Here is a 16,424-nt window from a genome sequence, read left to right as displayed (position 1 = left end):
AACAATAGGCTCATGGCAGCTTTACAGCGGTTACATGGATACACAGGCAGCTTGGTGGTGAGTGGAGGAGTAGTGCAAGGAGTGTCTGTCCCAGTACTCCCAAAATATAAATAGATGTTAATGTCTCGCAAAACAACCAAAACAAAAAAAAAGGTGGCATACTTAGGTACAGGGGTGGGCTCATCTACTGAGTTTCTGACATAGTAATTTGGCAGTAACTATTTAATGGTGCCAATATAGGACACAGACACAGACTACTTTAAGTTGCATCATAGATGTCTACAAATTTGTATTGTCAGTGCCAGACATTGAATGATGTCAGCGAATAGACTAAAGATTGGTGGAGCTGTGCGACATAATTTTGCACGTGGTAGAGCACATTTTGAGCTGGGGTAGGGGGGAACTCTCTTGAGGCCGGCGGGACCGCCCCAGGGCCCCTCATGTTACAACGGTGTGTCTGACGTTGGGTGCGCACCACCACCGCCAGAGACACTACATTGTACTATGAGGGACCCAGTAGCAATGCCGTCAACCAAAAGCGAGCACACCCACCTCTTCAGACAAACAGCAGTCTCACGGGTGCTTGCGCCAAGTCGCGATACCACGGCCCCGTGTGGGGAGTTTTGCCATTTAGGGAGGTGTAAACATGTCGTATGCTGTACAATCAGCTGCAGCAAATTAGACATTAGAAAAGTAATTCACAGGCAAGAGCTTTTCATAGGAAAGCTAGGTGTCGGCCGGGCAAGGTGGGGCAAAAGATTTCGAAATCCAGTTGTGGTTCATTTTAATGAATGTTAGAACGTCAACATTTTGGGTAGCCAGACGAGTCCTTTTTTCGGTTAATATTGAACCTGCAGCACTGAATACTCTTTCTGATAGGACACTTGCTGCCGGGCAAGCAAGCTCCTGCAATGCATATTCTGCCAATTCTGGCCAGGTGTCTAATTTGGAGGCCCAGTAATCAAATGGGAATGACGGTTGAGGGAGAACATCGATAAGGGATGAAAAATAGTTAGTAACCATACTGGACAAATGTTGTCTCCTGTCACTTTCAATTGATGCAGCAGTACCTGTCCTGTCTGCGGTCATAGCAAAATCACTCCACAACCTGGTCAGAAAACCCCTCTGTCCAACGCCACTTCTGATGTGTGCACCCCTAACACTCCTAGTCTGCTGCCCCCTGGAGCTCGTGTGAGAACGATCACGTGCGCTGTGTGCTGGGAATGCCTGAAGCAAACGGTCAACAAGAGTTGATTGTTTGGTTGCTAATATTAGTTCCAAGTTCTCATGTGGCATAATATTTTGCAATTTGCCTTTATAGCGTGGATCAAGGAGGCAGGCCAACCAGTAATCGTCATCGTTCATCATTTTCGTAATGCGTGTGTCCCTTTTTAGGATACGTAAGGCATAATCCGCCATGTGGGCCAAAGTTCCAGTTGTCAAATCTCCGGTTGTGATTGGTTGAGGGGCAGTTGCAGGCAAATCTACGTCACTTGTGTCCCTCAAAAAACCAGAACCCGGCCGTGACACGCAACCAATTTCCTGTGCCCCCGGGAAAGGTTCGGCATTAAAAATATACTCATCCCCATCATCCTCCTCGTCCTCCACCTCCTCTTCGCCCGCTACCTCGTCCTGTACACTGCCCTGACCAGACAATGGCTGACTGTCATCAAGGCTTTCCTCTTCCTCTGGTGCAGACGCCTGCTCCTTTATGTGCGTCAAACTTTGCATCAGCAGACGCATTAGGGGGATGCTCATGCTTATTACGGCGTTGTCTGCACTAACCAGCCGTGTGCATTCCTCAAAACACTGAAGGACTTGACACATGTCTTGTATCTTAGACCACTGCACACCTGACAACTCCATGTCTGCCATCCTACTGCCTGCCCGTGTATCCTCCCACAAATAAATAACAGCACACCTCTGTTCGCACAGTCTCTGAAGCATGTGCAGTGTTGAGTTCCACCTTGTTGCAACGTCTATGATTAGGCGATGCTGGGGAAGGTTCAAAGACCGCTGATAGGTCTGCATACGGCTGGCGTGTACAGGCGAACGTCGGATATGTGAGCAAAGTGCACGCACTTTGAGGAGCAGGTCGGAGAACCCAGGATAAGTTTTCAATAAGCACTGCACCACCAGGTTTAAGGTGTGAGCCAGGCAAGGAATGTGTTTCAGTTGGGAAAGGGAGATGGCAGCCATGAAATTCCTTCCGTTATCACTCACTACCTTGCCTGCCTCAAGATCTACTGTGCCCAGCCACGACTGCGTTTCTTGTTGCAAGAACTCGGACAGAACTTCCGCGGTGTGTCTGTTGTCGCCCAAACACTTCATAGCCAATACAGCCTGCTGACGCTTGGCAGTAGCTGGCCCATAATGGGACAACTGGTGTGCAACAGTGTCATCTGCCGATGGAGTGGTTGGCAGACTGCGTTCTGTGGAAGAGCTGTAGCTTCTGCAGGAGGACGAGGAGGAGGAGGAGGAGGGGGTGCGAACGCCTACAGCCAACTGTTTCCTAGACCGTGGGCTAGGCACAACTGTCCCTAAATTGATGTCGCCTGTGGACCCTGCATCCACCACATTCACCCAGTGTGCCGTGATGGACACATAACGTCCCTGGCCATGCCTACTGGTCCATGCATCTGTAGTCAGGTGCACATTTGTACTCACAGATTGCCTGAGTGCATGGACGATGCGCTGTTTAACATGCTGGTGCAGGGCTGGGATGGCTTTTCTGGAAAAAAAGTGTCGACTGGGTAGCTCGTATCGTGGTTCAGCGTACTCCATCAGGGCTTTGAAAGCTTCGCTTTCAACTAACCGGTAGGGCATCATCTCTAACGAGATTAGTCTAGCTATGTGGGCGTTAAAACCCTGTGTACGCGGATGCGAGGATAAGTACTTCCTTTTTCTAACCAGAGTCTCATGTAGGGTGAGCTGGACTGGAGAGCTGGAGATCGTGGAACTTTCGGGTGTGCCGGTGTACATGGCAGACTGAGAGACGGTTGGAGACGGTATTGTTTCCGCCGGTGCCCTAGATGCAATATTTCCTCCTACAAAACTGGTGGTTCCCTGACCCTGACTGCTTTTGGCTGGCAAAGAAACCTGCACAGATACTGCCGGTGGTGCGGAAAATGGTGGCCTTACAGTGACGGAAGGGATGTTGCGTTGCTGACTAGCTTCATTGGCCGAGGGTGCTACAACCTTAAGGGACGTTTGGTAGTTAGTCCAGGCTTGCAAATGCATGGTGGTTAAGTGTCTATGCATGCAACTAGTATTTAGACTTTTCAGATTCTGACCTCTGCTTAAGCTAGTTGAACATTTTTGACAGATGACTTTGCGCTGATCAGTTGGATGTTGTTTAAAAAAATGCCAGACTGCACTCTTCCTAGACTCGGATCCCTTTTCAGGGATTGCAGACTGAGCTTTAACCGGATGGCCACGCTGTCCTCCAACAGGTTTTGGCTTTGACACGCGTTTTGGGCCAGATACGGGCCCGGCAGATGGAACCTGTTGCGATGTTGATGCCTGCTGCGGCCCCTCCTCCACCTCCGCTTCTGAACTACTGCCGCCTGCACCCTGTTCCCCCAATGGCTGCCAATCGGGGTCAATAACTGGGTCATCTATTACCTCCTCTTCGAGCTCGTGTGCAACTTCGTCTGTGTCACTGTGTCGGTCGGTGGTATAGCGTTCGTGGCGGGGCAACATAGTCTCATCAGGGTCTGATTGTGGATCTGTACCCTGAGAGGGCAATGTGGTGGTCTGAGTCAAAGGAGCAGCATAGTACTCTGGCTGTGGCTGTGCATCAGTGCACTCCATGTCAGAATCTACTTGTAATGGGCATGGCCTGTTAAATGTTTCACTTTCTAAGCCAGGGACGGTATGTGTAAAGAGCTCCATGGAGTGACCCGTTGTGTCGCCTGCTGCATCCTTCTCTCTTGTTGTAGTTTTTGCTGAGGAGGACAAGGAAGCGACTTGTCCCTGACCGTGAACATCCACAAGCGACGCGCTGCTTTTACATTTACCAGTTTCGGAAGAGGAGGCAAAAGAGCTAGAGGCTGAGTCTGCAATGTAAGCCAAAACTTGCTGTTGCTGCTCCGCCTTTAAAAGCGGTTTTCCTACTCCCAGAAAAGAGAGCGTTCGAGGCCTTGTGTAGCCTGACGACGAAACTGGCTCCACAGCTCCAGACTTAGGTGGAATATTTTTATCCCCACGACCACCTGATGCTCCACTACCACTACCATCATTACCAGCTGACAATGAACGCCCACGACGACCTCTTGCACCAGACTTCCTCATTGTTTTAAAATCTTAACCAAAGTAACTTTATTTGTTGCTGTCAAACAACTTACACGGTGAGCTATAACTTCAGTATGATTTCAATATCCCTTAACAGGTTGGTGAGACCACAAGGAAAATCAGGCACAATGTTACACACTCTGTTTTCTGTGGCACAAAATCACAGAGATGACACACACGCAGGACTGTCACTCAAGCACTAATGTCAATATTAATCTCCCACCTAATTTATTTTTTTTTTTTTCTCAGGGAGACTTTAGAAACCAAATAATATTAAAAAAACCAAAAAAATAAATAGCCTTTCTATGGCCCACTGAATGAGAGAGAGAGGTGGCACACCCAGGAGTCAAGACTGGCACACAAGCTGAAAGGGCAATATTACTCTCCCACTGTTTTTTTATGTATTTTTTGTTTTTTAAGGGAGACTTTAGAAACCAAATAATATTAAAAAAACCAAAAAAATAAATAGCCTTTCTATGGCCCACTGAATGAGAGAGAGAGGTGGCACACCCAGGAGTCAAGACTGGCACACAAGCTGAAAGGGCAATATTACTCTCCCACTGTTTTTTTATGTTTTTTTTTTTTTTTCAGGGAGACTTTAGAAACCAAATAATATTAAAAAAAACAAAAAAATAAATAGCCTTTCTATGGCCCACTGAATGAGAGAGAGAGGTGGCACACCCAGGAGTCAAGACTGGCACACAAGCTGAAAGGGCAATATTACTCTCCCACTGTTTTTTTATGTATTTTTTGTTTTTTAAGGGAGACTTTAGAAACCAAATAATATTAAAAAAACCAAAAAAATAAATAGCCTTTCTATGGCCCACTGAATGAGAGAGAGAGGTGGCACACCCAGGAGTCAAGACTGGCACACAAGCTGAAAGGGCAATATTACTCTCCCACTGTTTTTTTATGTTTTTTTTTTTTTTCAGGGAGACTTTAGAAACCAAATAATATTAAAAAAACCAAAAAAATAAATAGCCTTTCTATGGCCCACTGAATGAGAGAGAGAGGTGGCACACCCAGGAGTCAAGACTGGCACACAAGCTGAAAGGGCAATATTACTCTCCCACTGTTTTTTTATGTATTTTTTGTTTTTTAAGGGAGACTTTAGAAACCCAATAATATTAAAAAAAAAAAAAAAAAAAAGGATTTCTATGGCCCACTGAATGAGAGAGAGAGGTGGCACACCCAGGAGTCAAGACTGGCACACAAGCTGAAAGGGCAATATTACTCTCCCACTGTTTTTTTATTTATTTTTTTTTTTTCAGGGAGACTTTAGAAACCAAATAATAAGAAAAAAAAATAAATAAATAAATAGGCTTTCTATAGCCCACTGAATAAGAGATAGCACACACAGCAGTGGCACACAAGCCCTGACTGAGGCCAATATTTTTCTACCACTGATTGATGTAGTGTTTTTGTGTTGAGGTAGAATTTAGAACACAAATCATGAAAAAAATAAATAGGCTTTCTATGGCCCACTCAGTGAGAGATGGCACACACAGGGATGGCACTGTAGCAGAAATGCCAATCTTAATCTCCCACAAAAAAAAAACAAAAAAAAAAAAACAGGGACTGTCCTACAATTACTATCTCCCTGCAGTAATCTAAGCCAGGTATGGCAGGCAGCAATAGGAGTGGACTGATGCACAAATTAAATAAAAAGTGTGGACAAACAAAAAAGATAGCTGTGCAGAAAGGAACAAGAGGATATGTGCTTTGAAAAAAGCAGTTGGTTTCCACAGTGGCGTACACACAGCAATACAGCTATCACGGAGCCTTCTAGGGCAGCCCAATGAGCTACCGCGCTGAGGAAAAAAAAAAAAATAGCTTCCACTGTTCCTGCACACCGAAGGTGGTGTTGGACAGTGGAAATCGCTACAGCACAAGCGGTTTGGTGGTTAGTGGACCCTGCCTAACGCTCTCCCTGCTTCTGATGAAGCGGCAGCAACCTCTCCCTAAGCTCAGATCAGCAGCAGTAAGATGGCGGTCGGCGGGAACGCCCCTTTATAGCCCCTGTGACGCCGCAGACAGCAAGCCAATCACTGCAATGCCCTTCTCTAAGATGGTGGGGACCAGGATCTATGTCATCACGCTGCCCACACTCTGCGTTCACCTTCATTGGCTGAGAAATGGCGCTTTTCGCGTCATTGAAACGCGACTTTGGCGCGAAAGTCGCGTACCGCATGGCCGACAAGCACAGGGGTCGGATCGGGTTTCATGAGACGCCGACTTAGCCAAAAGTCGGCGACTTTTGAAAATGATCGACCCGTTTCGCTCAACCCTAGATTGGATTTAGGTTTCATTAACTTTTGTAATTGGTAAAAAATAAACTCTTAGCCCATTTTTTTTAAAGCATCCTTTCTTTGCAGCATTTTTTTAATTCTTTATATCACATACCTGGATCATAGTAATCCAAAGCGACAGCAGTGGCAGGCTGCAGATTCTCCACCAGAGCTTCTTGTTCCACAGAAAACTCCAAGCTTACAGTTTCATGGGAGATCTGCAAATGATTCAAACGTGAAAAATATAATATCTGCATATGAAAGAAATTGGCTGAGTGGGTATACATCTTTTTACGGTGCTATGGAATTGGTCAGCACTAGAAAAGCAAACAGAATGTTATAGCTGTGCCAAGATGGCGTCATTCTAGGTGTTGTGTTTGAAATTTCCACAAAATACCATAGTACAGGTAAAACAAATTGCAAAAACTTAGATAAAGAAGTAAGGGGTAAAAATTTCTTGTAGTTCTCAACAAGGCTGTGACAGTTTCCACATAATTAAGAGTTAAGCGAATAACAAAAAAATTCAGATTGTTGGCATTTTAACCATTGGCAAATTTTCTATCATGGATGGCTTCCATTGTCTTAAACAGAATTTAACAGGAGGTTTTGCTATTTAATCTGAGAACAGCATGATGTAGGGGCAGAGACCCTGATCCCAGTGATGTGTCATTAATTAGGTTGTGTGGCTCTTTCAATAAAATTGTTGTTTTATCAGCATTAGATTAATACTAGAGGACTAGCTGATTCTTGCCTCCTCGCCGAACCTCACCCCTCCAACACTGATTAACTTCTTACTGTCAATATACGGTGTAGACGGAAAGCTGTCAATCTGGGTTGTGGGCGAGTTACAGTGGGGAAAAAGGTATTTAGTCAGCGACCAATTGTGCAAGTTCTCCCACTTAAAAATATGAGAGAAGCCTGTATTTGACATCATAGGTAGACCACAACTATGAGAGTCAAAATTGAGAAAACAAATCCAGAATATCACTTTGTCTGATTTGGCAAGATTTATTTTGCAAATTATGGTGGAAAATAAGTATTTTGTCACCTAAAAGCATGCAAGATTTCTGGCTCTCACAGACCTGTAACTTCTTCTTTAAGAGACTCCTTTGTTCTCTACTCGTTACCTGTTGTAATGGCTCCTGTTTGTACTTGTTATCAGTATAAAAGACACCTGTCCACAACCTCAAACAGTCACACTCCAAACTCCACTAAAGTGAAGACCAAAGAGCTGTCAAAGGACACGAGAAACAAAATTGAAGCCCTGCACCAGGCTGGGAAGACTGAATCTGCAATAGGCAAGCAGCTTGGTGTGATGAAATCATCTGTGGGAGCAATAATAAGAAAATAGAAGACATTCAAGACCACTGATAATCTCCCTCGATCTTGGGGTCCACGCTAGATCTCCCCCCGTGGCGTCAAAATGATCACAAGAACAGTGAGCAACAATCCCAGAACCACACGGGGGGACCTAGTGAATGACCTGCATAGAGCTTGGACCACCGTAACAAAGGCTACCATCATTAACACACTACACCACCAGGGACTCACATTCTGCAGTGCCAGAAGTGTACCCCTGCTTAAGCCAGTACATGTCTGGGCCCGTCTGAAGTTTGCTAGAGAGCATTGGGATAAACCAGAATAGTATTGGGAGAACGTCATATGGTCTGATGAAACCAAAGTAGAACTGTTTGGTAGAAACAAAACTTGTCGTGTTTGGAGGAGGCAGAATGCTGAGTTGCATGCAAAGAACACCATACCTACTGTGAAGCATGGGGGTGGCAACATCATGTTTTGGGGCTGTTTCTCTGCAAAGGGACCAGGACGACTGATCCGTGTGCATGAAAGAATGAATGGCGCCATGTATCATGAGATTTTGAGTGCAAATCTCCTTCCATCAGCATGGGCATTGGAGATGAAATGTGGATGGGTCTTTCAGCATGATAATGATCCCAAGCACACTGCCAGGGCAAGAAGGAGTGGCTTCGTAAGAAGCATATGAAGGTCCTGGAGTGGCCTAGCCAGTCTCCCGATCTCAGCCCCATAGAAAACCTTTTGGAGGGAGTTGAAAGTCCATGTTGCCCAGCGACAGGCCCAAAACATCACTGCTCTAGAGGAGATCTGCATTGAGAAATGGGCCAACAGACCACCAACAGTGTGTGCCAACCTTGTGAAGACTTACATAAAACATTTGACCTCTGTCATTGCCAACAAAGAATATATAGCAAAATATTGAGATGAACTTTTGTTAATGACCAAATACTTATTTTCCACCATAATTTGCAAAATAAATCTTGGCAAATCAGACAAGGTGATTTTCTGGATTTGTTTTCTCATTTTGACTCTCATAGTTGTGGTCTACCTATGATGTCAATTACAGGCCTCTCTAATCTTTTTAAGTGGGAGAACTTGCACAATTGGTGGCTGACTAAATACTTGTTTTCCCCACTGTATGTAGGGCTCAAAATTCTGAGTTTTGCTAGATCTACAGCAGAGAAAACTGTGATTCTGTCACAACTGCTGCAGCCGATAAACTAAGTGATACATCGCTGGCATCAGGGTCTCTGACCATACACCGTGCTTCTGTCTGAATATGAAACACCAACGCTCCTGCAAATAAAGAAAACATTTATTGAACAGTGGCCACTGTCATAACTACACCAGATTTCTATTTGTAGGGATTTTAATTTGTGAGCTTGTACATTTTGCTGAAGCGACTGCTCTGAGATGCCATATCACAGCTACAAGGACACAGAACACTACTGTCTGACGAGAACTCATTAACTCCTATGGGAGAGTGGTGTGTGCTGTTCAGAGGTCTCTGTGCAGAGGAAGGGGGAGAAGGTGGGCTGTGACCATCACCTTGTGTCAGTGGGGAATCTTCCAGCTTTCTAACACAGGTGTTGCCTTATATATTACTGCATGTCATGGAAACAAGATGACTGCTGAGGAGCCATCAATATGTAATAGAAAGTATGAGGCTCAGGGGTCATGGCATGAGAAATTAGAGAAAAATTATCAAAAATGTAAAATAAATACATGTGACATAAAAACTTTAAACAACACGTTACTTTTGTTCTTCATATTCCCTTTAAAGCAACAATCTATGAATATATCAGGCCTCAATAATCAAACCTGTTTCAATGACATCCAATGCTTTATAAGAAGAATTCTGTCTCACCTTTTTTAGGTAAATAGTAACATTTTCAGGTAATATTTCTGTTCTTTCCACCAAAGGATGTTTCTTCAGCTAAACAAAAAAGGGATCATGTAAATGTCATTTCTGCAAGGATATCAATTAGCAATAATAGTGACTAGAGATGAGCAAATCTTTAGAAATTCAAATTTGTCAGTTTGGGTGAAATTTAAAAAAAAATAAATAAATATTGATGAATAAATTTGGTTTGAATTATAGGTACTCAACCCTAAAAATGTGTATACTTCTTTGAGATGTCCTATGATTGTATCTTACCTCATTCATGTTGATTAACCCAAACATAACCTTCGTCATGTTAATATAATCTCGACAAGTATTGCTATGGATTGAAAAATGGTAAGCTTTATTCTCTGTTAAACACAATCTGTACAGATTATTCAGAGATTGGGGGCTTCTTTCCCTAATTCTATTGCTAAACTGTGGGCTGTGATGTCTTCTAATTATTCAGATTCACCGCAAAGTGGCTGCTGTGCAATTCTTGTCTCAGCTTTTATACTGGCTATGATTGTCTCTTCTAATTGGCTGTGCTGTACCATGTGATAGCTGCAAGATATCATAGGGAAGCCCACCCACTGTGAGCCCGAGGTCAAATCTGCCCAAGATATATGGATGCTGTAATCTTCTCCATTCTGTAAATAGCGTTGGGCATTTTGGGAATTCATACAAATCGAAACATAAATTGTTTGAATTCTCCGGATCCAGTGAATTTTTTTATAAAATGTGACAAGAATGCGATTCACATCCAATCTATTTGCTCATCTCTAATAGCAATTAAAAATTATTCAAAACTTTTTGTAACATTTTGTCATACAGAATTATTATTATGTTTTGCAACATTTTAAAGTAAAATAACAGCAATTTTATAGCATTTGTGCATCAAAGTGCCCAACAACATAAGTTTGAACGTTGCCATAAAAATAAAGTAGTTATACAGCAATTCTGAACTTTTGCTTAGTGTTAGAATGCTTCCTAAGTTAACCTTTCAATAAGTAAAATTAGATTTTTTTTTATAAAATGTTCTTATCCTTCAAATGTGGTAGCAGTATTACTTTTCTTCCTTAAATATGTTACAGTATCTAAGATTAGTAAAATATATTTGTAAACTTTGCTGCAATTTTAGGTACATCTTGTAGATGTAGAAAAATAGAGCTTTTTTTCCTGACCTCATACAACTGCTTTCTTTTTCTAAAATGCTTCATTTTCTCAAACTCTGACATTCTATCATGCGCTATTTTCACTCTGATAATTTTGGCAACACTTCTCGTCTTCCAGTGAGAATTATTAAAGAAAGTCATTCATGGGGTTAAGATCCTTACTACCAACCAACAGTAGAATATTTTTGTGAATCTTGATTGTGTCTTCCATTAGTGGAAGCTAAGACATTGCCAACAGGAAGATATTGGCTCCCATCTACAGAAGTATTAATTGATAACAGGATTCATTTCACATCTATTACCACACTTGATAAACCCAGAATGTTTCACATTTCTCTTGTACCAAGGAGACTTAAAGCCCTCATACACATTGAAGGCAAATAGGCCAAACCCTCCAGTATCGGGATGTTCGGCCAACTTTCTAATGTTGATGTAGTCCTCCCAACGCTCCCTCAGCAGATGATGTTAGGGGAGAGAAGGATCCATTCTCCTAAATTTCAGCATCATTTTTGTGGTGGCTCTCCTACAGAGAACTCAGGAGACAAGCTTTCCCCCTGTGTCTGGATGGTTTGGGAGAGTTATCTATAGGCCGACAGCTATCTAAAGTGTTTAAGAGCTGTAGACATGCAACTGTGATGCCCCCTACAATCATTCCGATCACTTATTTTATGCCAAGTCTTGCCCCAAAAAATAAAAATAAAGCTGGAATCTAATTGAACGAGTTTCTGCACGAAGGACCAATATTTTATTATACAGGCTATAACAAAGATTATTATTACATATTCATTTCACTACTTCACAACCAACTGAATCCCCCGTCAGGCTTCTCACCTTATTCACACTTTCTCTATCGGGAACATATCCAGACACCATCGTCACTATAATCAGCGCCATATTTGTGTTTTCTCGTTTTCCTAAATACCTAAGGAGATTAGAAAGAAAAAGTTGTTATATACAGACAATAAGAATGGAACGAAGAAAAGTCAAGAGAGCCTCTAGGATAACAGGTTGCTTTAGTTTTAATTTTTTAGTGGACAGTACCTTTGTGGAGAAGGTCTAGTGACCGAAGGGGAGGTATTACTGTAGTATTAGGTAGCAGTCATGTAAGTATATATAAGGTGATCTCATGATGGCAGGAGCTGCTTTTACCTGCTCTAGTCTACAGAGGGGACCTCCTGTATAATGTTGGTAGTTTCGATTACAAACCCATTAAAGGAGTATTGTCATCATGTAATGTTATGGAATATCACTAGGACGAGCTATAACTAGGGACATAACTATAGTGGGTGTAGGAGCTGGAATCGCACCCGGACCATAGAGCCTAGAGATGTCCAACAGATGTCTTTGGCTCACAAGAGATGCCACATATTATTAAAGATGTGTAAAAAATGGGGGCCTTGTTGGAGATTTTACATTGTGACCCACAAGTTTCGAGTTACACCACTGACCATAACAATATTATTATTAGAGGTCTACTTTCAGGAACTTACGTCAATCTTGAGAAGCAATTGAAGTGGTTCAAGTGTGTGAAGTTGCGCTACATTGACTTAACTAATGCTGCAGGCCCTTTATTCACAGGATAATGTGGGTCACTGTACTAATCAAAAACTAATGACCTATCCTATTGACATGCCAATATTAATTATGTGTGGTGGATAAAACCCTTTAAATAATGACTTATGTTTTATTGTAAATTTCTGTATTTTTTGGCTGAGCAGCTTGTATAGATAAGAGACGTTGTCACTAGTGTTGAGCATTCCGATACTGCAAATATTGGGTATCGGCCGATATTCACTGTATCGGAATTCCAATACCGAGTTCCGATATTTTTGTGATATCGGAAATCGGAATCGGAAGTTCCTATAAGTTCCCAGGCGTGTGCGGTGCATATGGTTCCCAGGGTCTGGAGGAGAGGAGACTCTCCTTCAGGCCCTGGGATCCATATTCATGTAAAAAATAAAGAATAAAAATAAAAAATATGGATATACTCACCCCTCCGACGGACCCGGACCTCAGCCGTGCAACCGGCAGCCTCCGTTCCTAAGAATGCAGTTAGTGTAGGACCTGCGATGACGTCGCGGCTTGTGATTGGTCGCGTGAGCGGTCACTTGAGCGATCACGCGACCAATCAGAAGCCGCGACATCATTGAAGGTCCTTCACTCTGCATTCTTAGGAACGGAGGCAGATGCCTGCAGCGGTGACAGCCAGGGGCCGTCCGAGGGTGAGTATATCCATGTTTTTTATTTTTATTCTTTATTTTTTACATGAATATGGATCCCAGGGCCTGAAGGAGAGTTTCCTCTCCTTCAGACCCTGGGAACCATCCAGGATCACTTCCGATATTTGTGTCCCATTGACTTGTATTGGTATCGGGTATCGGCGATATCCGATATTTTTTGGATATCGGCCGATCCAATCCAATAAAGATACTTTCAAATATCGGAAGGTATCGCTCAACACTAGTTGTCACATTACCATTTTGTGTACTGGCAACTAATTCCAGGCATCTTTCAACTTACCGAACGTCCACATGGATATTAAACTCTTTCTTAGATGCATGAGTCCAGTGAGACGGCTCCGTGCTCACATTGAAGGAAAAGTATCCTTTTTCACTTTCCTCAGGCAGAACATTGCAATGTAAATGTGACTGTGAATAAATGGTTAAAATATCAAGAATTAAACATTTTGGGAGGAAACCATCATCAGCTGTATTTCCAACAATATTGATTTCAGATTTTGGTAGTTTAATTTTGGTGGAATAGTAATTAGTAATTTCTACCTGTAAGTAGACAAATCCTTCGCCTGTAGCACTGACACTATATTCTCCAGGGATTTCTGGAAGATCAACCTTTTGTACAGAAAGACTGTTGCTTTTGTCTACATGGATGTCCTGTGCGAATCCAGACTTTGAACGAATTGTTATTGTTGAATCCCCCTTTTTGCGGTAGATGGCTTTGGCATATTTAGCCATAGCTTGGAGAGCGATGGTTGTGTCCTACAGAACCAAGTGCAAAATATAGAAAAAGACAATAGTTGAAATTTAAAAAAAAAAAAAAAAAAATTTTAGCCAAAATTTCGACAGTAACTTAATGTGCACACTGGGATAAGCCAGTGAACACACAAGAGTTCCTATCCCTTGAAAGATTTGGGGGAAAAGAAGGAGTTTAAAAATTGGATTTTAACATGTATATGATGGGTAGCTTGGGAAAAAATAAGAGTAGGCCGATCAAAGAAGCCTTCAGACAACAGTTATTTAATAGATTAAATTTGTTATTTCATTTATTACGCTTTCAGGAGAGATGTCTAAAGGATGACACAAAAGATTAGTCTAAGAATGTCCCATGCTGAAAATGCAGTAAAAATTTTCTATATATGATTGTGTCGGCTGCAAGAAAAAAAGAACAATTCTAAAAAAATGGTAACCTGAGAAGAAGCGAAGCCGCCCCATGGATTTTGCTGTTTCACCATCCAACGGATGATATCCACACTGTCTTCCAGATTCTTCATGGTTGTTATCTTATCAGAAAGCAAAGTCAGAACAACATATGAGGCCGTCTCAACATCTCCGTCTTCACCTATTTTTTAGAATTCATAGAACGTTTATAATTATGAGAGTAGTAGCTAAAAATCAATAATTTACTTTATTTAAATTTTTTAGTAGCTATATTTCAGCAGATACAGTCCTGCATGTTGGGGCTTACAGAAGTTACACTGAAAAACATGTTTGGGTTGTGTCAACTATTTAAAATTACTTTTATATCAAAATTGGAATATGTTAGTTTAAGGAGGTGTGCACTTTTTATATCAGATAAAATTGTATTAATTTCTTTTACACTTTTCATTTATTTTTCATTTTCTTTTTTTAACTTAATTTGTTGATATTTTCCTACATTTATGTATCAACTTTTATTTTTATAATGGGGCCACGTTGTGTGTGTCTACTGCTGTCTCTATGTACAGGTAGCTGGTAACAGAATTCTAAGGGTAACAGCCTATTAAATCATTGTTACGTGTGAACTGTATACTCTGACATGCTTGCAACATACATTTCTGAGAACACTATCTTGAATACAACCTGTATTTAGATTCAAGCCAGCTGGAGGTAAAGCTGTAGTTTTGATAATGGCCAAAAGAGATGAGAGAATTAATTAAATACTGTTTTTTTGGACATGTACAAACCTAACATTTCCTATTTTGCAATTTTGGGGAAAAGGGGTTGATTTTTCTAAAAAACTAAAAATTGCAAAATAAAATGTAGACAATTACGGTAACTGCAGGTCTGGGTTTGAATAACTGGTTTACTGGTTGAAATTGACAATCATATATGCCTCATCTATACTGGGCTTGCTGCCACATTTTGCTTTCTGTATGTGTACCTGCCTATGTGGCATTACTTGCTACATATTTTTTGTCAAGTGTTGAATAATTGGCGTTGGAAAGCTTGTCGTAAGTTAATGGTAGTGTCATACAAAATGTATAGTATAAGTAAAAGAGGCAATGGCAGTTGATAATTTATTGTAATAAAAACACATACTATTGCTAAAAATGTGAGAGCCCAAGCATCACAATTGGCATTAGCTGTTAGGGCAGTAGTGCTGTCAAACAAAGATCACAACTGACCTCTTTTGTCTCCACCAAAAGTGCTGTCAAACAAAGATCACAACTGACCTCTTTTGTCTCCACCAAGCATGTTAGTGGGGGGAAAACAGTGTTATTGATTATATGGCACATCACTCATATCAGCCATAGCAGGATGACGTTACCTCTGACAGTAACACTATCAGTTTGAGTGAGTGTTCAGCACCTAACAAAAATTTATACTATATCCAGTAACATTCCGGTCCTCTTCTGAGCCATGAGGTAGCTCTTCAGATTGTACAGATCACAATGCGCTCTCTATGTCACATAAGTGACTTTTACAATCTTAGTCTATGAAGCACCAGAATGAGGCTCCAAATGTTTACATTTTAAAAGAGACTTGTGGCTTTCACATGGAGCACAGTGTGATCTGGATAGTCTGAATTGTTGTCATGTGACTCAGAAGAGGACCAATAACAACAGAAAAGATGGTGATAGGTGAGCATGTCAACACACTGACACTACAATACATACACATATGCACAGATATAAAGAGAAAAAAGTTAATGGGCATGCTTATTTAAATTTTTATCCTCTTAATATATTGCGGTCATTATATTATATAGCACTGTGTGCTTGTAAGAAGGTGGAGAGTCGAAGATAAGGTTCATCAAAGTTCCACGGCACTTGTGTCCAGATGTCGGTGTCTACTGAGTAAGGTGGATAAGGTAGAACTGGAAGATGGAAGAAGCATTCCTGGGAGAATAGATTTGAAGAGAGCACCAGGTCAAGTGGCAGCTTTGGTGCAGTTACCAAATATTAAAGGGTGGAGTGTCAAGGTGGGAAGGCAGGTGGCACCAGTCTGTGACAGAGGAAGGATGTGTAAGCAGTGG

The 16,424-nt window shown here is 41.8% G+C and overlaps 1 protein-coding gene across 1 annotated transcript in view; it reads right to left on the bottom strand.

Annotated features, from left to right (window-relative positions):
• Positions 1–16,424, bottom strand: part of LOC143769709 (alpha-2-macroglobulin-like protein 1) — a 289,826-nt gene that overhangs the window by 60,639 nt on the left and 212,763 nt on the right. The window contains exons 29-34 of the mRNA XM_077258495.1: positions 14,377–14,528; positions 13,733–13,948; positions 13,473–13,600; positions 11,784–11,874; positions 9,763–9,831; positions 6,697–6,799 (exon numbers count right to left, since the gene is read on the bottom strand). Of these exons, the coding sequence (XP_077114610.1) occupies positions 6,697–6,799; positions 9,763–9,831; positions 11,784–11,874; positions 13,473–13,600; positions 13,733–13,948; positions 14,377–14,528 (759 nt within the window). The remainder of the gene's footprint in view (positions 1–6,696; positions 6,800–9,762; positions 9,832–11,783; positions 11,875–13,472; positions 13,601–13,732; positions 13,949–14,376; positions 14,529–16,424) is intronic.

This window comes from Ranitomeya variabilis, chromosome 4, assembly GCF_051348905.1.
Source record: "Ranitomeya variabilis isolate aRanVar5 chromosome 4, aRanVar5.hap1, whole genome shotgun sequence".
Classification (NCBI taxonomy): domain Eukaryota; kingdom Metazoa; phylum Chordata; class Amphibia; order Anura; family Dendrobatidae; genus Ranitomeya; species Ranitomeya variabilis.
The sequence above is the reverse complement of the archived record's forward strand: the minus strand, read 5'-3'. Positions and strand labels throughout refer to the sequence as shown.